The 24,614-nt window shown below is 46.0% G+C and overlaps 1 protein-coding gene across 1 annotated transcript in view; it reads right to left on the reverse strand.

Moving 5' to 3' along the window:
* LOC132584471 (brain-specific angiogenesis inhibitor 1-associated protein 2-like) overlaps positions 1–24,614 on the reverse strand; it is a 30,950-nt gene that overhangs the window by 3,665 nt on the left and 2,671 nt on the right. Inside the window, exons 2-11 of the mRNA XM_060256364.1 lie at positions 21,169–21,244; positions 20,951–21,037; positions 13,696–13,757; positions 12,572–12,643; positions 11,216–11,353; positions 4,633–4,785; positions 3,759–3,953; positions 2,924–3,152; positions 1,684–1,885; positions 429–500 (exon numbers count right to left, since the gene is read on the reverse strand). Coding sequence (XP_060112347.1) covers positions 429–500; positions 1,684–1,885; positions 2,924–3,152; positions 3,759–3,953; positions 4,633–4,785; positions 11,216–11,353; positions 12,572–12,643; positions 13,696–13,757; positions 20,951–21,037; positions 21,169–21,244 — 1,286 coding nt within the window. The remainder of the gene's footprint in view (positions 1–428; positions 501–1,683; positions 1,886–2,923; positions 3,153–3,758; positions 3,954–4,632; positions 4,786–11,215; positions 11,354–12,571; positions 12,644–13,695; positions 13,758–20,950; positions 21,038–21,168; positions 21,245–24,614) is intronic.

A 24,614-nucleotide genomic window follows, 5' to 3' on the forward strand; every position in this document is an offset into this window, starting at 1 on the left:
AATTGGCAGGAGCCAGCAGAAGGGAAGAGGGGGGAAATCTTCCAAAACCCATTTAAAGGGAATGTTTAAATGCCTTCCCAGTTCACTTGCTGAGTTGTGCTGCTGTGGCGTGCCAAAACCATTTAAAGGGATCCCTTTAAATGGTTTTTGAAAGGCGCAGCTTGGAGAAGGTATTTAAAGAGACTGTGGTCCTTTTAAATGCCTTTCTCCAAGCCCTGCTGCCAGCGCCGGCATCTGCTGACATGAACCACACAAACCCACCTGGGAGGTTCGTGGGCCTCATGAGGCTGAGATGGCAGGAACTGAGGTTTGCAAACCATGAACCAGGCCCGGTTTGTGACAAATTTCTGTTCATAATTCAGTTCATGCGCATCCCTAATTAGGACTGTCCTACCTCCCCCACCCATTCCAAAGACTTCTTACTTTACCTGATGAGTGACTTGTCAGCCCCTTCAGCTGGGGGGAAGGGCCGGGTGTAGGAGAAAGGAAACCAGCCTTTCCTGTAAAGAGGAAGTAGGGGGAAGGAGTAAAAAAGAGAAACAGATTTCCATTAAAACAGGAAGGGAAAAGATGCACAACTGCTTTCCAATGGGGGAAAGGGGAAGGGAAATTAAGTGCCTGTGGGCAAGAAATGGCAGAAACAGTTGTGACCACAACAAAGAGGCCACACTCTGGGGCCTATGGAGGGAGTACGGCTTAAGGCAGGGGTGTCGAACTCATTTGTTATGAGGGTCGGATCTGACATAAATGAGACGTTGTCGGGCCGGGCCGGGCTGTGTTGGGCCGGGTCATTTGTGTACTTATTTAAGATTAGCTAGCAGAGACACAGACAAACATGACTAAAGATTTTTTTAAAAAAAACAACGTAAAATGAAACATGCTTAAAACATTAACACTTGTTGGTTTTAAAGGTGCTTTCATTGTATTTCTCCCATGGGACCCAGGGAACTGGGCAAAGGAAGCTCTGGCTCTTTCCCCCACTTCCCAGGGGACCAGGAGGAAGAGGAGCCTCAACCAACTGAGAAAATTGAGGTTTTGCTCTGTAGGTCCTGTGCAATTCAGCAAGCCTTGTAAAGCAAACTGAGATGCAGAAGGAAGCAAGAGAGAGGGAGAAGGAAGCAGACAAGAGCCACTTGCTCAGGGGCCTGATAGGAGCCCTCCAGGGGTCTGATTTGGCCCCCGGCTGCATGTTTGACACCTCTGGCTTAATGGGTTGGAAAATGAAGGAGAGCAAGAGTCAAAGTTCCTGATTTCTGGGAAGAGGAGGAAACAGACCCGGCTTACTAGATCAGAGCAGAAAAGGCGAAGGCTGGTATTCTTTGCACACTCTAGCACAGACTCCCAGAACCCAGTGAGTCTAGAATATACTAAATTACACATCAGAAGCTATCTATAGTGAGTCTATTTAGCCTAATATTCTGACTAGACAAGGCCTTTCCTCCAACCTCCTGCTAGAACTCTGCCTGGGACTTTCTGCATGCAATGTCATGTGTTCGACCACTGAGCCATGACCACTCCCAGAATCTTCTTCAGCAGTTCCCAGCCATATCGATCCCATAAGCCACGCACAAGCTGAGCAGCTCAGGAGAGATGGCCAGGCACACATGTCCACAAAACAGGGAAATGTGAGCCGCGAGGATTCATGAATTACTGGAGAAACACAAGGCATGGTGAGGATCTCACATTTTGGTTGTCTCATTCTCCCCGTAGTGCCAGCCGTCCCGTGCCTCGGTCACCAGCAGCATGATGACATCTCCCTCTTGGAAGTTGAGCAGCGTGCTGTTCTCGCCTGCTGCGTGGGAGAATATCGCCTGGACCCTCCGGCGCTCAGAACGTGCAGGCAGGATGGAAAGCGGACTGATACGAGGCAGGGTCTTGTTCTCCACTGTGTGTGGGGGGGGGAAGCAGGAATGGGTGTCAGAGAGCTGGAGTTTTCCATTTGGGGCACAACATGCTCAAGAACAGGGGCCTTCCATTTTTCCAGATTAGGAGCTAAACCACGTGATAGGAAGTCATAGCACATCAAAGTCATGTGACAGGAAGCAGAAGTCAGGATTATGACATTGCCAGTTCCTAGGTCAGGATCACAGGAAGCAAGCCAAAAGAGCTGGGGATAGGAAGCTGGGGGCGGAGGGAAGAGAGAAAAAGTTGTACCATATGCTTCTGGTCAAAGCAATGGAGGTCTCTTTTTCCTGCCTTTTCCCTCAGCAGGGACCAAAACATCTTACATCATTTTTCTCTACTCCATTTTATCCGCACAATTCTGTGAGGTAAGTTAAGCTATGAGGACAGTGTGGTGTAGTGGTTAAGTGACCAGTTCTAAACTGGAGAACTGGGTTCAATTCTGCACTTCTCCACATGAAGCTAGCTGGGTAACCTTGGGTCAGTCACAGCTTTTTCAGAGCTCTCTCAGCCCCCAAAATAATTCTAGCTCGCCTCCTAGTGGTACATAATGCTAAAAGAGCTAGAACTTCAGGCTGCCAGACAATCTCAGGATCTCCTGGCTATACTACACACAATGCCATACAAAAATAACTATTATTAATTAGGCTGAGAGAGTGTGACTGGTCCATGGTCACCCAGTAAGCTTCCATGGCACAAGTGGGGATTCGAACCTGGGTTTCCCAGATCCTATTCTGACACTGTAATCACTACTCTTCTGAGCATGCATGCAAAGAATTGTAGGAGGTACAATGCTCTTTCTGCAGCAGGGGCTTCTAAAAGGCAGCCAAAAATGGCAGCTGGACAGGGGCTGCTAATCCATCAGGAGGGACTCTGTGACCCACCTGAGGGTCCCAAAGCACAGGCTAAAGACCACTGTCCTAAAACTTGTAGAAAGGTTGCACGGATAATAATTTGCAGCAGTTCTTAGACTTGCTACACAAGGGCAGGCTGCTGTTTACCCTTGCCATGGCACTCTCACCCAGCGTTGCTAGACGGGTCTCAGTTGACATCTTGCGTGGCATCGGAAGGGTGCAGGAATAGCTGTCGGCGGTCTTGGTCTGCGGGGGGGTCTGAGTGGTTTGGGTGGGAGGCAGGCCTGAGGTGATGGTGATGGGCTCACTGATCGGTAGATGGCTGAGGTCCCTCAATCCCTTCCCACGATGTGAGTCACCATTAGGTAGTGGAGTCACCTCCTGGACTGAAGCCCGCTATGCAAAGAAACAAAGAGGTACCGTATCAGCATCCAGGTATTGCCCCATCCTGTCTTTCCTTGCCCTGACCTGGATGGCCCGATCTTGTGTTTGGATGGGAGCCCACCAAGGAAGTCCAGGGTTGTGCAGAGGCGGGCATTGCCAAACCACCTCTGAATGCATCTTGCCTTGAAAATCCCACAGGGATTGACCACACTTTTCACCACCACAACCAACGTTTCTTAGTTCTTACAACCTTTGGAAGGTAGGGAAGGCAGAATGATATACCAATCTTGCAAGGTTGGTACTTGGATGGGAGACCACCAAGGAAGGCTCTGCAGAGGATGGCAATGGCAAACCATCTATGCTTCTCCCTTGCCTTGAAAGCCTCTTGCTAGGGGCACCATAAATCAGTTGCAGCTTGATGGCGTCGGCACTTATGTACAGCCTCTGGGCTGAATCAAAAGCCATGGGCACCCTCTTCCTTCCTGGCTTTCCACTGGGATCTCCAAATCTGACATCTGGCTACAACACTGAGACTGGGGACTCTGAACCCCACAGAAGTATAAGAAAAGGGAAGGGAGCCAACAGTCTATTGCCTGTTGTTTCCAGATCAACACTCACGTGGTTTGGTCCATGCTCTAACAATTCTTCCAGGACCTTAGAGCTGGGAAGGGAGTCAATGGCTGTTATGGGTGTCCCCCCGGGGAGGTGGTTGGCTGTGAGCTTGACCAAGGCCAGGGCACGCTCAGGGAGGCGAGTAGGTTGGGTACATGATGCCTGCCAGACGGGCAACTTGGCCACTAACAGCTCCCGCACCTGTGAGGAAAGAGTGACATAAAGATCCATCTCTGTCTGGTTCTGTTTTGGCTTTTCAGCTCCTACTCCTTCCTGATTCAGGATATCAATCCTAGAAAACACCCAGTTCAGAGTGCACATTTCTAAATTTGTAAGGCAATTAGCTCCCAGTCTCCTGTCAACCATGCTCACCCTTCCTTTCATCCCAAGATGAACTGTGGCATTCTGGTTGCCACCTTCTTGTTATTCCATACTTAAGGGTGGCCCATTTGGCAACAACTGGAAACCATTCCTTTTCTATAGCGGCTCCTACTTTGTGAAATGGCTTCCCTTAGAAGGTGGGGGAGGATGCTGAGTTGAGAAACATAAGAATATTTTATTTGCGAGGGCTTTTAATGGGATTTAAGCTGCACACATTTAGTTGGAAAGAGGGATTAATGTGGCTTTATTGTACTTTGTATGTTTTTAATCTTGGAATTGTAAGCCACCAGGGAAATGCAGGGTAGAAACACAATTGCACTATTTCAAGCCTGTCTGACTAGAAACTTAAATTTTTCCCTCAGAGATTCTCACAAGGTTGAATTCTACATCCATCCCAACCAACGAAGAACAAGAGGGGTTTCCACCTGAATCACACTGTGAGGAGAGATATGTAGAGATCTCCCCTCAGCCATTATGCTGTGAGGCGGATGCAGCTCACCTTGGTGTGATAGGTGCTGAAGTGCTTGGAGACTGCACACTGGCGATCCACCAGAAAGGAGTACCGGCGCCTCTCCTCAGTCAAAGCTGCCTTGTATCCTTCCGCCACAAACCGATCCAGCTCACTCTGCTTGGTGCTCATAATCTCCACATACTTTGGCAAAGGGAAAAGAAAAATCCGAAGACATAATTAGATGGGAAGCAGCCATCTTGTTCCAATTTCAGGCCCAACCACTTCACAGCCAGGCTTACATACCAGCACTGTACAGAATTAAGACTTTCCCATATGATGAAATTATGCAGTCTATACAAATGGGATACAGCGGACACAGTATAGGTTGTAGATCAAGGATTTCTAGGTTCAATCCCTATTCAACTAAGACATTTAGATTTCAGGCAAGCCATTGTCTTTCAGGTATAACCAATCCCCCAAGGTTAAAGCACATACCTCAATCTCTGCTTTCATTTTTTTAATGCCAGTTTTCTAGTTCTTATGACTGCAAAAATGAGTTGCAAGCTGCATAGCTAAGTCTTGTTCACTTCATAGCTGAATTATGCATGCCATCACTGCACCTTTTTGTCTCCTTATTACAAATGCTGCTTTAAGAAGTTGTCAAGGACATCCAGATTAGGCTACTGTAATGTACTTTGTATGGAGATGCCCTTGGAAACTGGGAACATAAACTGGTTAAACAGCTGGTTGTCATACTCCAGTGCTTCAATCACATCATGGACTTATTGATGTATTTCTGGCCACAAAATTATCTGCACTCTCAGTTCCTAAGAAGTTTATCCCAATACTAAACCCTTCTGCTCCCTAAGACCAGTCAGTGAGGCACCATCATAGCTGGATCCAAGCCTGGAACCCGTCAGGATGAGGATAATTTCAGTTGGTATTTCCAGTAGTAATGCATGGCTGTGAGCTGGACCATAAGAAAGGCTGAGTGCAGAATAACAGTTGCTTTCAAACTGTGGTGCTAGAGAAGACTCTTGAGAATCCCTTGGACTACAAGATCAAATTAGTTCTAAGGGAAATCAACCCTGACTGTTCCCTGGAAGGTCAGATATTGAAGCTCAAATACTTTGGCTACCAAATGAAAAGGGAGCACTCACTGGAGAAGACCCTGATGCTGGGAAAGACAGAAGGCAAAAGAAGAAGGGGACGGCAAAAGATGAGATGGCTGGATAGTGTTACTGATGTAACTAACATGAATTTGAGTGGACTTCGGAGGATGGTGGAAGACAGGAGGGCCTGGCATGACTTGGTCCATGGGATCGCAAAGCGTTGGACTTGACTGTGCGACTGAACAACAGAAGCTTGTACATCTACAGACAAATGAAGACTTTCTTCTTTTTTATTCCATCAGCTGTGTGTAGGGTGAGGTGGGAGCTCAGACTGCCTCAGGAATTATGGTTTTACGTCACTGTTAAAACTGTGGATGCATTTTGGGCTAGCAGTTTCCTTTTTTAAAGTTTTATTGTTTTGATGTTATTCTCTCAACTGCTTTGGGGACATTTCCAGCTGACAGGTGGTACAAAAATAATCCAAATATATAAATTATTTGTTTATTTGGACATTTATGCCCTGCTGTTCTTCCCAGCAGGGACCCAAAGTCACTTACAGCATAATTCTGCCCTTGTACAACTTATCCTCATTACAACAATCCTGTGAGGTAGGTTAAGATGAGAATCCATGACTGGCCCAAGATTACCCAGCAAGCTTCCATGGCAGACTGGGGATTCAAAACTGGGTCTCTCAGTTCTTAGCCTGACACTCTAAGCATTGCATTTGCCTTTGGGACTATTCGTGCATCAACAGGAAGCAAATGATCACTATTCCTCTCCACCTTGAGGTGGGGGGAAAAACATCAACTATGCTATAGCAATAAGAGGGAGGATGGTGGATGAGCTGCTGCATTGGTCCCTCTAGGTCAGTATTGTCTACTCTGACGGGTAGCAACTCTTTTCCAACACCTTCGACCTGATCCTTATAACTGCAGATGCCAGGAGTTGCATTGGTAATCTTCTGAATACCAAGTCCTACCATGGAGTCCTACCTCATATCCATAGAACAGTAGAAGCATCTCCAACCAAGTTTTTTAAAAGTGTGCATTCAAAGTTAATCAACCCCACCCTCCCTAACACACAATTCAAGTTCAGCTTAAACACTCCCCCCTCTTCATTTTTGTAGTTTTGTTTACAGATCAGGTAAAATATTCTGCTTTTAATATTCTAGATCAGTTGTCTACCAAATGCTGAGGTTTCTCAACAGATTGCGCAGCTCACAGGGTGATACTGTCATCCTAAAACATTCAAATGTATTCAGTTTAATGTTAACGCAGGGGCAACTTGGGAGGCAGAATCATTTTGCCCACAAAGCAAATGGAAGGTCACATGAGCTATTCCAGAAAAAGGGCTTCCGATGCAGCCTTGAATAGCTTTTGCCGAACAACCTTTTTATTCTGCATTAACAACACTGAAGAAGTGACCACTGCTTCATTCCATGCGCACAAATCTATGTTCCAGCCATAAAAACAAACATTGAAAAAAAGAAGGGTAAATTCAGCATTTTCTTCTTCAATTGCTCCAATTGTGTGCATAAATGGACAGGGAAAGTGAACTCATCTTAAGCCATTCTAAGCACGTACACCGTTATATCCTTATTAAGGTAGGGGCTGGGGGGTGGCAATCTAACAGGATCCAGCAGACAAAGAGTTACCTGTACCCCCCTTTCCTCACTGGCCCCCCTCTTTGTGGCCTCTAGCCTGAGCAGGCCTTGATCCTGAAGTAATGGTTACCGGGGCAACAAAAGGGGCCTTTCCAGAGCCAAATGTCCTCTGCCGGGATTCACAGGATTGGGGGTGGGAAGGGGAGGGAGGATGGTAAACAGGGGAGACACAGCATCAAACCAAATGAGCCAGAGAAGTGTGTGATGTGTGCATGTGCGAGTGTGTGGGACCACATGCAGCTGCTTGAGCATGTGGCGCTTGAATGTAAGTTGCACACACGCATGTTCTCAGTGCTTGGAATTCCATCCTCTCACCGCATCGTTTTTTTCTGCCCTTTAGGACTCTGCTTAGGATTCTACTTACTGTAGAGTTTTATGTGCAAGTGTTGCATTGCATCTTTTAAACTTCTCCCTTTGCAAGTGCATGCCTGGAGTGTTTGCATACTTATGCATAATGTGCATGCCAGGATGTGAAATGCATTGCTCCTCTTTGTCTGGTGTTCTGAATGTGTGTCTTTGCATGGAGCTGTGTCTAGTTTCCTCAGAGAATGCTGAGAATTTTCTGCATGGGAAACAGGCTGGGAAACATGTGGACTGGATGAGGCTCTGGACACAATGTGGACTTGCGTGCCGCAGGCAAGAAAGAAAGGAAGCACAGGCAAAACTATGTAAGCCTGCGTGTGGGTTTGTGATTAAGGGTGTACGTGTAAAAAGTGTGTACATGAGCCAGGAGGGGAATGTGAGTGTGTTTGTGTATCTGTGTGGGGTGTTATTGTCAACACCCAGGTAGCCCTCCTTGGGAGAGATTACTTCTCCAGGCACCAAATGGCCAAAGAATGTTAAACCCTTTAAAGACATAAACTTCTTAGTGACCCCAATCCCAGCACCCAGACGACATCTGAGCACAACGGGCAACAACCCCAGACCAGCACAGGAAAAGGGAGGGGAGCCCTGGCTGGGGAGTTTTATGCTCTCCACCATTTCTTCTCTGAAACTGGCCTGTTTTGTTTGGTACGGTTGCTCTTCACACATCGCAGAGAGCAAGATGGATGCCTGAGCTAATTGCTTTTATGAAACTGAGAGGTTAGCATGCTCCAGTGAAGAATGTCAGGAACTCAAACTCCCAGACCTACATTTCCCTCTACATATTTCTGTATCTGGATGCCACAGAGCTGCATTTTTAATGGCACAGAAACAAAGGTCCCAAATGCTATTCATATTGCCAGTTCTCAAAAGTACGCCAGGATGGTGGTTATGTTTTGTACCAATTCAAAGAAAACCACTATTCTATCTGCCAAGTGGTTGGAAGATATGTTTCGGTATTAGGAAAGTGCTGGTCTTGGTGGAATGCCTGTGAAGTCACAGCTGACTTATGGTGACCCCATGGGGCTTCGAAGGCAAGAGATGAGCACAGGTAGTTTGGCATTTGCCTGCTTCCTTGGTGGTCTCTCATTCCAGGACTAACCAGGGCCGACCCTGCTTAACTTCTGAGAGCTGATGAGATTGGGTTAGCTTGGGGGGCCATCCAGGTCAGGCCCACACAGTAAAACGGTACACATTTATGTTTTTTACTCAGTTGAATGGGTGAACCATTTCTCATTCTCAGGAGCTTTTATCATCTAAGAACATAAGAGAAGCCATGTTGGATCAGGCCAATGGCCCATCCAGTCCAACACAAAAAACCCAGGTGCCATCAGGAGGTCCACTAGTGGAGCCAGAAAACTAGAAGCCCTCCCACTGCCCACCCCCCCCAAAGCACCAAGAATACAGAGCATCACCCGCTCCAGACAGAGAGTTCCAACAATACGCCCTGGCTAATAGCCACTGATGGACCTCTGCTCCATATGTTTATCCAATCCTCAATCTAAATCAGGGATGGCCAAACATGTGGCTCTTTCACACATATTGTGTGGTTCTTGAAGCCCCGGCCACTCTGTCAGCCAGCTTGGAGAAGGCATTTGTCTCTTTAAATTATTTCTTCAAGCCAAGCCAGCTAGAGGCTTGGAGAATGCATTTAAAGTTGCTTTCTCTCCACTTCTCCCGACCCAGTCCATCTATTTGCTTTCTTTCTACCTTTCTTTACATTTTTCCTCCCTCCCTCCTTCCCTTGTGGCTCTCAAACATCTGACATTTATTCTATGTGGCTTTTACATTAAGCAAGTTTGGCCATCCTTGATCTAAATGTTCTGATGCTGTGTTTGACTGCTGGTATGTTTTGCTTTACTATTTTTACTTGTGTTGACAAATGTTATATTGAAAGCTGCTCAGTTTTAATGGAAAGCAGGGCTAAAATGATAAAAATCAACAAATCTAGAGTATGTTTTGACAGGCACCAGGTGGTACAAAATCTGTGATGATTTGACCATGATTGACTCACTTGTTTATGCAAGCCAACATTCAGTGATGAATCTGCATAGATGAACCTACTTAGGGGGCAAGACCTATGTTACAAATGCAGGACTGCCACTATAAATGACATCTTTCTGTCCAGTGGTATCGCTCCCATAAAGAAGAAAAGAAATTGGATTTATACCCTGCCATTCACTCAAAGTCTCAGTGGCATATGTGGATCTGAGAGAGCTCTGACAGAAACTGCTCTTGAGATAACAGCTTTTTTGAGAACTGTGACTGACCCAATGTCACTCAGCAGATGCATGTGGAGAAGTGGGGAATCAAACCCAGTTCTCCCAGTTTAGAGTCCACACACTTAATCACTACACCAAACTGGGACTTAACCACTAGACCAAATGCAGGATCACCGATCTCATATTGCGACCATATCACGCCTTTCCCAAACCGTGTTCCACATTGTTGGTTGCATTTTCAATCGCGGCCCCTACCCTATGGAACCGACTCCCCGAGGAGGTGCGGGCCCTGCAGAACCTTGATCAGTTCCGCAGGGCCTGCAAGACCGCCCTTTTTAAACTTGCATACTTGGACTGCTAAGAAGATCGGTAATTAAGGATCCGCCAATGCGGGTTGAAGATCTATACTGCTGAATAACTGTACTTATTGGATTGGTTTTAATGTTATTAAGTTTAATGTTTTAATGTTTTATATTGTTAAATCTAAAGGCTTTTATCTACTATTGTACGTTTTTATAAAATGTTGTTAGCCGCCCTGAGCCTGCCGAGGTGGGGAGGGCGGGATATAAATAAAATTTATTATTATTATTATTATTAATTGGAAAGGGTGGAAATGCACGTTGTGATATCATCACAATGGGGAGGGAGTAGCTGATCCTATACATTGTAGAGGAAAGGAGAGGAGTCAGTACAGGGATATTGTTTTGGGTAATAGGTGAGTGTCTTTTTGGGATACAATGCCACAAATCCATCTACTGAGAAAATAGATATTTCACTGAACCAGGACTTTTTTTGAGCAGGAACGCAGTTCTGGCTGGCTTGGTGTTGGGGATGTGGCCTAATATGCAAATGAGTTCTGCACTGAATATGGGGATTACTTCCATCCCAGCAGGGAAGGAGAATAACATACCTCCATGTTAGATTGCACATTTGGCATTTATGAGGTCTCTAGCTGAAGCTTTAGCAATCTTGGACTGCAGGGATGGGACAGTCCTTCTGACCCACTACTTGCTTTAATAGCTCTTTGGCTCAACTCTGCATCAGGAGACTTCATATGTTTATAAACACAATCCATGGCTATTGATGAGAGATTTCAACCATCCCACCTCCTCCACAGAAAGCCTGTCCTAGTATTTGGCACATCAGTTTCTGGCAGGATGTGACGCCACTCCTGAGGGAGGCAGTGGCATTTCCTTTGTTTTCCTGAGCACTTCCCTTGACAGGGGGGATGGGTAGGCAACAGATTCCCCTCGCTCTACTACTGTGCTTACCTGCACCTCACGGTCCCCGTACTTCTGTGGGTTTTTACTGCTCTGGCATTTCTTGCGCAGCTTCTTCAGCTCTGTCTGACACTTCTCGATGGACTCGGCTTTGGCACGATGCTCACCTTGGTACTTCTTTAGGGTAGCCTAGGGAGGAAGGGTCACAGCCTGGTCAGCTTTCAAAGAACAGGAGTTCCTTTTGCCTTGTTCCATGTAAACACACAAACCAGCCCCCAGAACAGTTGTAAAGTTTTATTTCCTTTTTGAATAAACAATAAGATAGACGGAGGTATGTTGGTATGATGGGTTGTCAGATAGAATCAACACAGTATAGGGAACAGATTTAGTGCTTTCCTGACCAGCCGCGATGGCCAGGGGGCAAACACTAACTTTCAGCTCCCTTCATGGGAACATTTTTTTTTAAATAAATAAATCTCCATAAAGGGGAACATTTGATAACTCTATTTCCTCACTGAGGGCCTAGCTAGGAGTTTCTCCATTTTCATCTTTATTAAAAACATGGGTAGCAAGCAATACTCCCTCTAAGCTGTGGAGTCTTGAGAGCAAAAAATTTACGTCATGAGCTACTGACATTAAAATTGTGAGCTACTGCACAAATTAGTTTGCTCTGGGACCATTTTTCCTGAGCCAAGACAAAAATGTGTGAACCAGAATCTAAAAAGCTGGGAGCTAGCTCACACTAACTCATCTTAGAGGGAACACTGGTAGCAAGTCTTTTTTTTTTTTGCAAGGGAGAAGCTGGTCAGAGGAAATAAACTTTGTGGGAAGGATGGCCTCCGCACCCCCCACCTGCTCTCTCATGGGTCCTGACTATCCCCCAGGTTCATATTTCTCGGCAGATGATGGTAAAATGAGAAAAAAGATATCTCATAACCCACCTGGGACATTTTATGAAAACTGAATACGTTTTTATTTATGTCTCCCACTGCTAGACTCACATGCAACTCCTGCCTCAGTGGGGAAATTTGATACCACCTCACAAATGGCCAATTAAAAAGAATGAAAACAGAGATAAACAGAGATAGAACCAGTGCTTAATTTCTAACTCAGATAGATGACAGGACTCAAGGCTGCCTCGAAGCCATGTTGTTTGCCACAAAAACATCCCTCAATTCTGAGAAAAGCATGATACTCGGTGGAGAGATTCTCCACGTGTGCCTAGAGGCACTTTCCTTTCTTATTGCTTCACATTTTCAAGGACTTGAACAGATTCTGGGGCTAAAGCCCTGGCACAAATTGAACCTTAGATGACACACTTCAGAACATGGTTGGAGAGAGGGATGGATGAGTATCAACAGAAGGTGAAAAAAAGTCACAGCAGAGAGGAGGATGAATCAGTCTCACCATCAGATACTTGATATCCAGTTCTAATTTGTGTTCCAACTGGGACAGGAGCTCTGACTGGAAAAGCTTCAGCTGGGGCCAGGCGACAAGAGAAAACAGGAAGAAATGGAATGAGAATCAGGAAGACAAGGGACTGTGCCACCCATTCCCTCCCTAACCAAGGGGCATGATAGTCTACCAGGATATATTGTATTTTATTTATAGTTTGTCTATAAATAAAATAAATAAAAGTACAATGAATGCAGGAAATTCACAGCTCCCCCCCCCTTCCTCAGTGACTTGTGCTCTATGCCTAGAGGAAGGCAAAAAACCTTAAAGCACTTGTTTGATTTTGCCCATTTGCAGGTTGGCACCTGCAGAAACCCTGCTCAGGTGAGTGAAGTAGTTGTGGTCAGGGCTGCAGTCAGCAGGTGGGCACTGGGGGCAGCACTCCCACCCAAGAGGCAGATTCTTATAGGGGGCACCTCCCCCATTGCCCCCATGCTGGGTATGGCCCTGGTTGTGGTAGAACATCAGGGGTGGGAGGAGGTAGGCCTGAAGGGGAGATCAGGTAGCAGCAGGGCTTTTTTTGAGCAGGAATGCAGTTCTGGCTGGCTTGGTGTCAGGAGGTGTGGCCTATTATGCAAATGAGTTCCTGCTAGGCTTTTTTAACACAAAAAGCCCTGTGTGAGACAAGGGTGATGTCAGGGGTGTGGTTTATTATGCAAATGAGTTCCTGCTGAGCTTTTTCTGCATAAAAGTCCTGGGTAGCAGGTGATGTAAAAGACTCCTGCATGACACCCTAGAAGGCTGCTGCCAATCAAAACAGATATTGACCATGGGTGGAATTCTGGCAGGAGCCTTTGCATGTTAGGTCACACACCCCTGATGTAGCCAATCCTCCAAGAGTTTACAAGGCTCTTTTTTGTAAGCTCTTGGAGGATTGGCTACATCAGGGATGTGTGGCCTAATATGCAAAAGAGCTCCTGCTAGAATTCTACCCCTGATACTGACTTTGATAGAGCAGTGGTCTAACTCATTCTAAGGCAGGTTCACGAGAATACACTTATAACTATGGTCAGTCACTTGCAGCCAGGCAGATATGATACTGGGAAAGAAGGGGCTCATCTCAGATAGAGACTCACAGTTTCTTCCAGCTGTACTTGAATCTGCCGATGAACTTCAGCCATCTGGAACAATGTGTCACCTGCAGGCCAGGGTGAATGGAGAGTTAATTGACCTTCCTGTCCCTATGAAAACATGCTTTGTCCCCTCCATCCCAGTCTGTCCCAGGACAATCTTCTTTCAAGTTAATTCCTTGTTCTAGGAGTAGTTCAAGGGTTCCCCGCTTGCTTTTATTTGTAACCCACCACCAAGACTATGCTCAAATTCATAGACAGAAACAGGCCTTCCTTTGGGTACACCTGCCTGTACACTTCCTTTGGGTACACTCCATCTTGTTCTTCTTGTTGTGTGTATTCAATTATACAACGCTAGTCTGTGTCTTAATGCTATGCTGTGCTTAGCTATGCCTTTGATATAACTGTAACTTGTTGCTTACCTGGAGGGAGGATGGCATGTCTGGGAATGGGCTAGTTGCTAGGTAACCAAGGCTAAAAAGCTGGAGGAGATGTGAACCATGAACTGATAGTGAGCACCTGCAATGATGAGAGCTTTGCAAAAAAAACCCGCTTTTGCTTGGCGCGCTTTGGCTTGAATTATAATGGTCAGGGCAGAGGTTTATAAGTCAGGGGAACTGATACAGAGGTCAGTTCCGACAACGCGTGTGTATGCCCATGAAGCTGGAATAAAGTTCTTGAACTTCAATTGTCTTTTTCTTGACTCTGGGTCTGACATTTTGTCAGAACTCCCTTTTTACCCTGGCCTAGCCTAACCCCAGACTCACAATGGCTGGTGAACAGGACCAGGCTACAGGGATGACTAAAACAAACGGTGAGGAAGAACCCAAGACCGAAGGGCCGCGGGTCACTCCGGCCACCGTGATGGTGCGGAGGAAAGACTGGGGCTCCATGGATTTCTGGGAGAGTATTATTGACGATCTAAGAGAGGACCCCCAGCAGCACCACCGACTTTTGGGATTGCAACACTCCTACCACCCGTGGGGGCTCCAGGGCGACGAAAGTCGAGGGGAAGACCCCTGGTCCAGCGGGCCGGGGGATGTGACCACGGAGTGGATGCAAGAAGCTTTAGCCACTCAAAGCACCCAACTCCGGGAAGAGATGCAAGCCATGCAATACACCCCAATGAAAACAAAAGGTTTGTGGTCCAATGTGACGTGAGCGATGTTGCCCACTCAGCTGTGTTACTCCAGGAGGGGCCAGATGACTAACTGCACCCCTGTGCGTATTTGTCCCAAAAGTTCAGCCTGGCTGAACACAATTGGTCAGTGTGGAACAAGGAAGCCTCCGCCATCAAACTGGCCCTAGAAAAGTGGAGGCACTACCTAGAAGGGGCTTGGGAACCATTTGAACTCTGGACAGATCTTAAAAACCTGGCCGCACTCATTGCCACCCGCAACTTCAACAATAAGCAAGTATGGTGGGCGGGGCTATTTCAGCTGTTCAATTTCAAGCTGGGGCACATCCCCAGGAAACTGAACTTTTTGGCGGACGCATTGTGCCGCCTCCCTCAACATGACAGCAAGAGGGAGGAGGTTATTGACTCACTGTTCACGCCCTCTCAACTAAGCGCACTGGTAACCACGCATGTGCAGAGCTGGAAGGAAAAGAAGCCCCCTGACGGGCTCCTAACTGAACTAAAGTAAGCGTTCCTTGACAGTCCCCCAGAGGAGGATTTACAGTTAATGAAAGCAGAGGATGGGTTTTGGCACCATGGGGAGAAACTCTATGCGCCCCCCTCATTACGTAAACGAGTAATCCAGAGGGTGCATGACTCCAAACTGGGAGGGCATTTTGGGTTTGTGAAGACAGTTCATTTGATTCAGAGACAATTTTGGTGGCCAGGATTGCATAAGGATATGGGAGAGTATACAACAGGGTGCCCCACCTGTATCATGGCTAAAAAGAGGGGGAGGGGTTGCCGCCGGGGCACTTACAACCGCTTCCCCCTGTCTTGTGCCCCTGGGAATGGATATCCATGGACTTCATAACTGACTTATCCCCCTCAATGGGGAAGATAGTGATCTGGGTGGTAGTGGACACTTTTTCTAAGCAGGCTCATTTCGTGCCATGTAAGCAATTCCCCATTGCCGAGCAACTGGCTCAACTATTCATCCAGCACATCTTGAGGCTACTCACCTTCCCTACTAAGGTAATCTCCAACCGCGGTCCACAATTCATTGCTAAATTTTGGTCGCATCTCTGTGAACTGGCAGGAATGGAACAAGGGCTCAGTTCAGCCTACCACCTGCAGATGGACGGGCAGATGGAACACACCAACGCGGCGCTTGAACAGTTTTTACGTTGTTATACGTCCTTCCAACAGGTCAATTGGGTGACTCTATTACCTTTTGCAGAGTATGCTTACAACAACAGCGTACATAGTGCCACCAAAGTGAGCCCCTTCCAAGCAGTGTATGGATACGAGAGCAAACCATTCCCTGAACTTGCCCCCCCCCCTTCGTCAGCTCCCATGGACTTTACGGAATGGTGGCAAGGGAAAGCAGGAGGCTGGGAAATTATCAGTAAACAACTGCAGAGGGCACAAGAAGCCTATAAAACCCAATATGACAAAAAACACTCTGAACTTTGGGACTTAGCCGTGGGAGACAAGGTGTACATTTCAACCAAGCATTTGCCTAATGCACAAAACTGCAAGAAATTAGGAATTAAATATTTGGGACCTTTCTCGATCAAAAGGATTATAAATAAGGTAACTGTTGAACTAGAATTGCCAAAAAACCTTAAACATCTCCACCCTTGTTTCCACGCTAGCTACTTGAAAAAGGACCCTGGACCCTCGCCTTGGCACCCCCAGATGGAACCACCACCCCCAACCTTGGTTCGTGGTCAGATTCATCATGAGGGGCAGGAAATTCTTGATGCCAAGATCAAACGTGGTGAACTGTTCTATCTCATCAAATGGACTCATTTCCCACTGAGACAGGCCAAATGGGTCAGCTCCAGAAACACCAACTGCAAGACCTTAATTAAAGACGTTTACAATAAACATCCTAATAAACCTGAGGGAAAGGGGTCTTAAGGGGGGGGGCAGAATGTCAAGAGTCACTCCATCTTGTTCCTCTTGTCATGTGTATTCAATTATACAATGCTAGTCTGTGTCTTAATCCTATGCTGTGCTTGGCTATGCCTTTGATATAACTGTAACTTGTTGCTTATCTAGAGGGAGGATGGCATGTCTGGGAATGGGCTAGTTGCTAGGTAACCAAAGCTAAAGAGCTGGAGGAGATGCGAACCATGAACTGATAGTGAGCACCTGCAATGATGCGAGCTTTGCAAAAACCCCACTTTTGCTTGGCGCTCTTTGGCTTGAATTATAACGGTCAGGGCAGAGGTTTATAAGTTGGGGAACTGATACAGAGGTCATTTCCGACAACATGTGTGTATGCCCATGAAGCTGGAATAAAGATCTTGAACTTCAATTGTCTTTTCCTTGACTCTGAGCCTGACACTGCCCACCCTTGAGTGGGACTATGTAAATTCTGCTTGGGGCATGCCATGTGCAATGTGCATATTTTGCCTAATGCACAGTGATTAGATATGAAACCTACAGGCCATTCTAGAGTTGCTGGGACGGAAACTATTCCAAAAAAGAAAGTACAGGCAGGTACCGAAGAACGCTGCAGTGTTATTGACTGGGTTAACCAAACACGGTTGCATATGCAGGAAATCTCTCCACACAATATATAAAAAGTTAACTCTTTCAAAATCTTTCTAAGGGCCAAACTAGGCATGAAGCATGTGATTTGTGATCAAAATCTCCAGCATGTTTTTAATAATAATAGAAGAAGCTTGCAGGGGGAGCAATGCCCAAGGGAGGGTTTAAGGCCAGGGTGTCGAACTCATATGTTATGAGGGCCGAATCTGATATAAATGAGACCTTGTTGGGCCGGGCCATGTTGGGTCGGGCTGGGCCATGTAATTAAGATTAGGTAGCAGAGATATAAACTTTATAAAGGACACAAGCACAATTAAATTTTAAAAAAACCACTTAAAACATGCTTAAAATATTAGCACATTGGTCTTAAAGGTGCTTTCTTTGTATTTCTCCCATGGGATGCAGGGAACTGAGCAAAGGAAGCTCTGGCTTTTCCTTCCTTCCCAAGGGGAACAGGAGGGGGAGAAGCCTCAGCCAATAGCGGGAAGAGAGCTCTGCTGTGCAACTGAGAGAGCCTGGCAAAGCAAGCTCCCCCTCTTCCAGTTTGGTGTAGTGAGAGCCAGTTTGGTGTAGTGGTTAAGTGTGCGGACTCTTATCTGGGAGAACCGGGTTTGATTCCCCACTCCTCCACTTGCACCTGCTAGCATGGCCTTGGGTCAGCCATAGCCCTGGCAGAGGTTGTCCTTGAAAGGGCAGCTGCTGTGAGAGCCCTCTCCAGCCCCACCCACCTCACAGGGTGACTGTTGTGGGGGAGGAAGGTAAAGGAGATTGTGAGCCGCTCTGAGACTCTTCGGAGTGGAGGGCGGGATATAAATCCAATATCTTCTTCTTCTTCTTCTTCCCTTCCTCCCCAAGGGAGGAGCCTCAGCAAATGGAGAAAATAGAAAATTTGTTCTGTAGCTCCTGTGCAATTGAGCATGCCTGGCAAAGCGAGCTGTGATGTAGAAGGAAGCAAGAGAGAGGGAGGGAGAAGGAGGCAGATGACAGCCAGTTGCTCAGGGGCCTGATAGGAGCCCTCTGAGGGCCTGATTCGGCATGTTTGACACCCCTGGTTTAAGGCTTTACAGGACAAAAGTGAAGGGGGATTAGGGTCAGGGTCGCAAGGTGGGAGGGAGAGGAGCTAACCTTTCACACTGCTGCTGCTTTCCTGGTCTTAGTATTGGCCCCCCTTCCCAGAGCTGTTATTGGTCTCATGGAAGAAACATACAAATACAGTTGCTCTTTGGGATACCTCCGCGGGTGGGGCAGCAGTTTGGTTGGAAGGTCCTGAAATGTTATTGTTTTTATTAAAATGTAAGGAATCCAATTACTGCTTTTCAACAATCATATCCAGTTTGACTAAGCATGATGTAAGAGATAAACAAACAATATTTCCTTCACATATTTCCTAGATCAAATCAGCCACGCACGTGGGTGCACACATCTGTGAATCAGACTAGGGAAGGAGAACTGCTATATTTTACCCCATAGTTACCTGCATGGTTTCCCTTGTGGGGCAAACAGCACCTCTGGATTAGGTAGACTTAAATCAGAGCAATGGCCCAAGGAAAAAGGGTGAACCATCCCCTCCCAGAATACTGTTTCTCCGTCGGATTCAACCCCTACCATGGCAACTTTGATATTAAAAAAAAAAGTGCTAGATTTAAGAATCATATTTAAGCTTAGCCATTCAATATGCATTATAATTAAACCTGCAAATTGGAAACAGGCTGAAGAATCAACCTAAGATTCAGCTAATTAATTTGTAGGGGGCAATTTTTACCAGTGGGGAGAATTCACCTGTTTCTTCTTCTTCTAGTCTATTTTGGTTCTGATGTGTTATTGCAATATGAAATAATAAAAGCACTTAAGATGATCCGTCTTTTTACCAATGAATAGGAGCCTTCGTTCACTACATTGTAAGTTCCCTTCGCTACCTCAAAAAATTGACTGTTGAGGGTTTTTTTTTGTAATGTTCATATTTATTTAAATTTAATTGAATAAGTGGTTCAAACACAGATGAGTCACCACCTAACTTCTTCAACAGTCCCAGACCTAAATACAATACAAGGTTTTTCTTGGAATGTGCCATTTCATGCTGTGGGGGCGGGGGGGTGTATGTGTATGGTGGTTTGGATAACAATCCATGGAAACAAAAATCCCTGCACTTGAGAAGCTAACAGAACAGGGGAAGGGCTGTCTTCCTCTCTGATGTGCTTTCTTCTTTTTTCTTTTTGCCTTGTCACATGGGAGCATTTAGGCACACAAACCCTCATCTGCTGCCTTGGGATACAACCCAGAAAAAGCACTTACCACATCATTCCGCTGTACATGTGAACTGTCTCAAGGGCGTAATTCATATGTTACCAGAACTGTGTGGTTACCTCTGATCCCATGATGTTCTGGTAATATTTGAAGAGCAGAATAGCATGGGTTGGTTGGCATCACATGAGTGCTGTGCCAGCGTCAAAGGCTGACATACTTTTTGGGGATGGGGTAGAGAATCAATGGTGTGTTATAGTAGGCACGTGATCAGTCCATTCCATGTGACTTCTGCCAGGTTTTGTGTAGCAGGCAACAGGTTGTGTTTGTGTTGTGATGCTGCTTATATATACTCCAGAGTCTCCAACTCAACTCTTTGAAAGATGGTCACAAAGTCCTGGTTTGATAACACCATCAAATTCTTTCTTTGCAGATACATCCATGTAAACTATATCTGCATGCAAATGCTCTTTAAAGAGCAACAGAATGGGATATAAGATCCTCCCCTTTTCAGGAGACAACCAAGAGAGAGGAAAAGAGAGACTTTGGTAGTGTTGGACTAGAACTAGAGAGGCCAGAATTTAAAACCTTGCTCTGTTTGGAAGCCCACCAGGTGACCATGAGATCGTCGCTCTACCTTAGCTGAACTCACCACATAGGATTGCTGTGAGGATAAATGGGAGGAGTGTACATACGCTGCCCTGAGCCCCTTGGGAAAAGGACAGGACAAACATTTCGGCTTAGATTCCACCAAGTTTTTTCACACATGGAAGCATTTCTGCTTGCAAAGAACAACTTTCTTGGCTTCCTCATCCCACGACAGCCTGAATCTTGCTCCTAGAGGACAGGGGACCTACAGGAATAGGATTGGAAGAGTGCATTTCAAGTTGCCATGACAAATGGAAGGTGAGAAAGTTGCATTCCACAAGGAGGGAAATCCATCCTGCATGGAAAGACTTCAGAGGGTCTAAGCATGGGCTGGTGTCAGCATACCTGGAGCTGGGACAGCTGTCAGGGATCAGGGCTTCTGGAAGGCCCATTGCTGTCAATTCGCCTCCCACTTGCTCTACCATGCTCTACCATGTTCAGTGCTACTGGGGAAAGGGCTGCAGGCAGTGGTGAGCAGGGGCAATGGGAGAGCTCACAAGCAGCAGGGAAAAGACACAGAGATATCCAGAAGTCATGCAGGTTAGGAGAAGGGAAGGAGGGTATAGGAGGCTGATGAGAGGTAGAAGAAAGGAAGAGGCCCTAGGAACTCTGCCTGGGGTCCCTCAAAATCTGGAACCAGCCCTGGTAAGCCAATGTAAATAAAAGCAGTTCAAAGGGAGAAATTTAACTTACCCAGTTCCTTGGATCCTTGACTGTCGCTAGCCAGCTCCCCGAGCTTCACTAAGGCATCAAAATAACCTTTAGCTGCCACCGTTACTCCTGCAAAAAGTGGTGGTGGGGATGCACTGTTGATTAATGACCTTTCAACAGGCGCACAGACCTTTCTTTTCAAAGACGCCCCAACTCTGATCTGACCTGAGGTCAAGAGATGGGCTGGTGGTTTTCGTTACCTGAGAGTGCTTTCTGATAGTTCTTTCCCATGGTCACAAAATTCCTTAGACTGGGGTTGAATTGGTCCAGAATTGCCTAGTTACAAGACAGAAGAATACATGTAACTCACATGAATACCTGCAGCAGGATTCATCCAAAGCAAGGTACTTTTAGCCCCCCCCCCCTTTTGGTTTAAAGATTTTACGCATATGCTAAACTTTCACATGAAAATGAATGGAAATTAAATGGAATTTGGCTAACACTTATAGCAAATTTTGTCTGTTATCTTCTAGACATGGTACTTGTACATGTTCAAGTCACAAAGAAAATGGCGGACAGACAGACACGGGACAGAGGGACGCGTGAATGTAGATAAGATGAATAGCTTGATTAGGGGACGCAGAGGATGGATGAGGAGGTGGCAGGTTTCTAGGCCGGACTTAAGAATGTAGCCATGCTGGATCTGACCACATGTGCAGTGGTGGAACGTACCATCAAGCCACAGCTGACTTGTGGCAACCCCACAGAGTTTTCAAGCAAGAGACATTCAGAGATGGTTTGCCACTGCTTGCCTCCATGTCATGCCCCTGGTATTCCCTGGAGGTCTCCCATCCAAATACTAGCCAGGACCAACCCAACTTAGCTTCTGAACAGCCTAGCATCATTTTTTACATAACAACCAACTGGAGATCCTAGAGGGTTTACAAACACAACACTGAGGTCCAAGCCTTCCCCACACATTTGCTCCTAATAGTATTCATGTCCACCCTCCCCATGCCATTTTCCCATTTTTTTTTAAATGGCAGTTGCTAGCACTATTTTTTTAAAAAGAAAAATTGCAGATTTATACCCCGCCCTTCTCTCTGAATCAGACTCAGAGCGGCTTACAATCTTGTTTATCTTCTCCCCCTACAACAGACACCCTGTGAGGTGGTGGGGCTGAGAGGGTTCCCACAGCAGCTGCCCTTTCAAGGACAACTCCTGCGATAGCTATGGCTAGCCCAAGGCCATTCCAGCAGCTGCAAGTGGAAGAGTGGGGAATCAAACCTGGTTCTCCCAGATAAGAGTCCACACACTAAACCACTACACCAAACTGGCTCAAAAAAGCTGGTGAAAAGTCCTTGAGTGGTGTAGTGAGGGTTATAGCAGTGGGTAGGGCTTTTTTTGTAGAAAAAGCCCAGCAGGAACTTAAGAACATAAGAACGTAAGAGAAGCCAGTTGGATCAGGCCAATGGCCCATCCAGTCTAAAACTTTGTGTCACACAGTGGCCAAAAAACCCAAGTGCCATCAGGAGGTCCACCACTGCATATTAGGCCACACCCCCTGACATCATCATTGTTTCACACAGGCTTTCGTGTAGAAAAGGCCCAGCAGGAACTTATTTGCATATTACACCATACCCATAACACCAAGCCAGCCAGAACTGCGTTCCTGTGCGTTCCTGCTCAAAAAAAGCTGTGGTGTTTGGGAGGGATGAAAGCAATAAAATGGCACCGATTAGGGGGGAAGCTTAAAAAATGTGCACTTTCCTTCCCACACAGCCCTCAACCCCACTTGGCCTGTGATCTTTCAGAAAAGATTGGAGCAAAGAAAAATTATGACAGGCAGATGCTCCAAAAACCACGACTCCAGTTGGCCTGCCAAGGCTGAATAAACATTTGTGTGGATGCAACTGTACAGACCAGCACGTGCAGATATGGAGGCAAGAACGAGAGAGAAAGGTTGCCACTGGCGGATGGAGAGAAGGCTGTAAAGATGGACAGATATTTATTACTTTATGGAAAGAATTTTTTCAAATGCCCGTTTCCATCTTATACAGGATCCCCCGAGTGAATCGCCACAGATGTTAAAAACAGTATAATAACAAAAGAAGGCCGAAATCAATAAAACCAGCTGATAAAACAACCAACACTAACAATTTTAAAATTTAGTTAAATGAATCTAGCATCATTAAAATCTACCACTCATCAACAAGCAGAGTCTGCAGCCAAGGTTGCATAATGCAGCCTTCTTTCTAACCTACAAACATTTGCCAAAAAGAGAACAATTTGCATCCACTGGAGAAATACTGGCAAGGACAGAGTGATATGGACCTCCCTTAGCCTGACATTCCTCAACGACGTACTTTTAAGTTTTTCTATGTGGTGCCTTTGCATTTGCTTCATAAACTCTTTAAATATTTCACATTAGCTCAGCAGTTCTTACAAGGGCTGCGTTTGAAAAAGGCCAGTGTTTTTACCCCCATGCCTCAAGGTGGGATAGGGTTGCCAGCTCTGGGTTGGGGAAATACCTGGAGATTTGGGAAGTGGAGCCTGAGGGCAGGGTTTGGGGAGGGAAGGGACTTCAGTGGGGTGTGATGTCATTGCATCCACTTTCCAAAGTAGCCATTTTCTCCAAGTAAACAGATCTCTGTCGGCAGGAGAGCAGTTGTAAAAGTGGGAAATCTCCAGCCACCACCTGGAAGTTCAGGAGAACTATACTGCCAGTATCAGCATTGAGACAACCTTGTGTTGCGTCTTGACTGTATGAGCAGTGGTTCCATATGTTGATATTGTGACCAGAAGATGATGAGCCATTGAAACATGCAGCATTAATATCTAGGATGCCTATCATTGCTCTTTCTTCAAACTTCAGTCTGAATCGATCTACCAGCAATTAATCCACAGTTTGCTGCAAGCCATTTGGACTTTTGCACCATGCATCATACTACAGCTTTTTCCCCAATATGGGATTTCTACATTGATTACCAAATTGTTAATTTAGTATGTTGTTGAAGGCTTTCACAGTCAGAGTTCATTAGTTGTTATAGATTTTCCAGGCTGCATAGCCGTGGTCTTGGCATTACAGAACCTGATGTTTCGCCAGCAGCTGTGACTGGCATCCTCAGAGGTATAACACAGAAGGCTAGATTCTTTCTGTGTCAAAGTGAGAAGAAAATGGTAGGCTAATCAGCATGTCACAGCCTGTGAAACTCCTACAAGATAATGACTCAGCCCTACCACACCTTCCTGAGTAAATATCAATTAACTGCCTACCATCTTCTTCTCACTTTGACACAGAAAGAATCTAGCCACTGTGTTATACCTCTGGGGATGTCAGTCACAGCTGCTGGCAAAACGTCAGGTTCTACAATGCCAAGACCATGGCCATGCAGCCTGGAAAATCTACAACAACTAATGTTAATTTAGTGTTGGACGATATTGTTATAAAAAGAAAAGACGTACAAGAAATTATTGTGGGTTCTATATTTATTACACTGAGATTATCAATGACAAGGCGGTTTCCCAGTGTTTTACCACCTGGAGGCTGGCAACCCTAAGTGGGACCACTAAGTCAGACAGAGGAGTCATTTGCCACAGGCCACCAAGCGAATTAAGAATGCACCCCAGATCTGAACTTTCCAGCTTATACTTTAAGCTCCTGCCCCACACCAGCTCAGATAATTAGACATATGATGGCTTGGGG

This window comes from Heteronotia binoei, chromosome 15 (assembly GCF_032191835.1).
Source record: "Heteronotia binoei isolate CCM8104 ecotype False Entrance Well chromosome 15, APGP_CSIRO_Hbin_v1, whole genome shotgun sequence".
NCBI classification, from domain to species: Eukaryota; Metazoa; Chordata; class Lepidosauria; order Squamata; family Gekkonidae; genus Heteronotia; species Heteronotia binoei.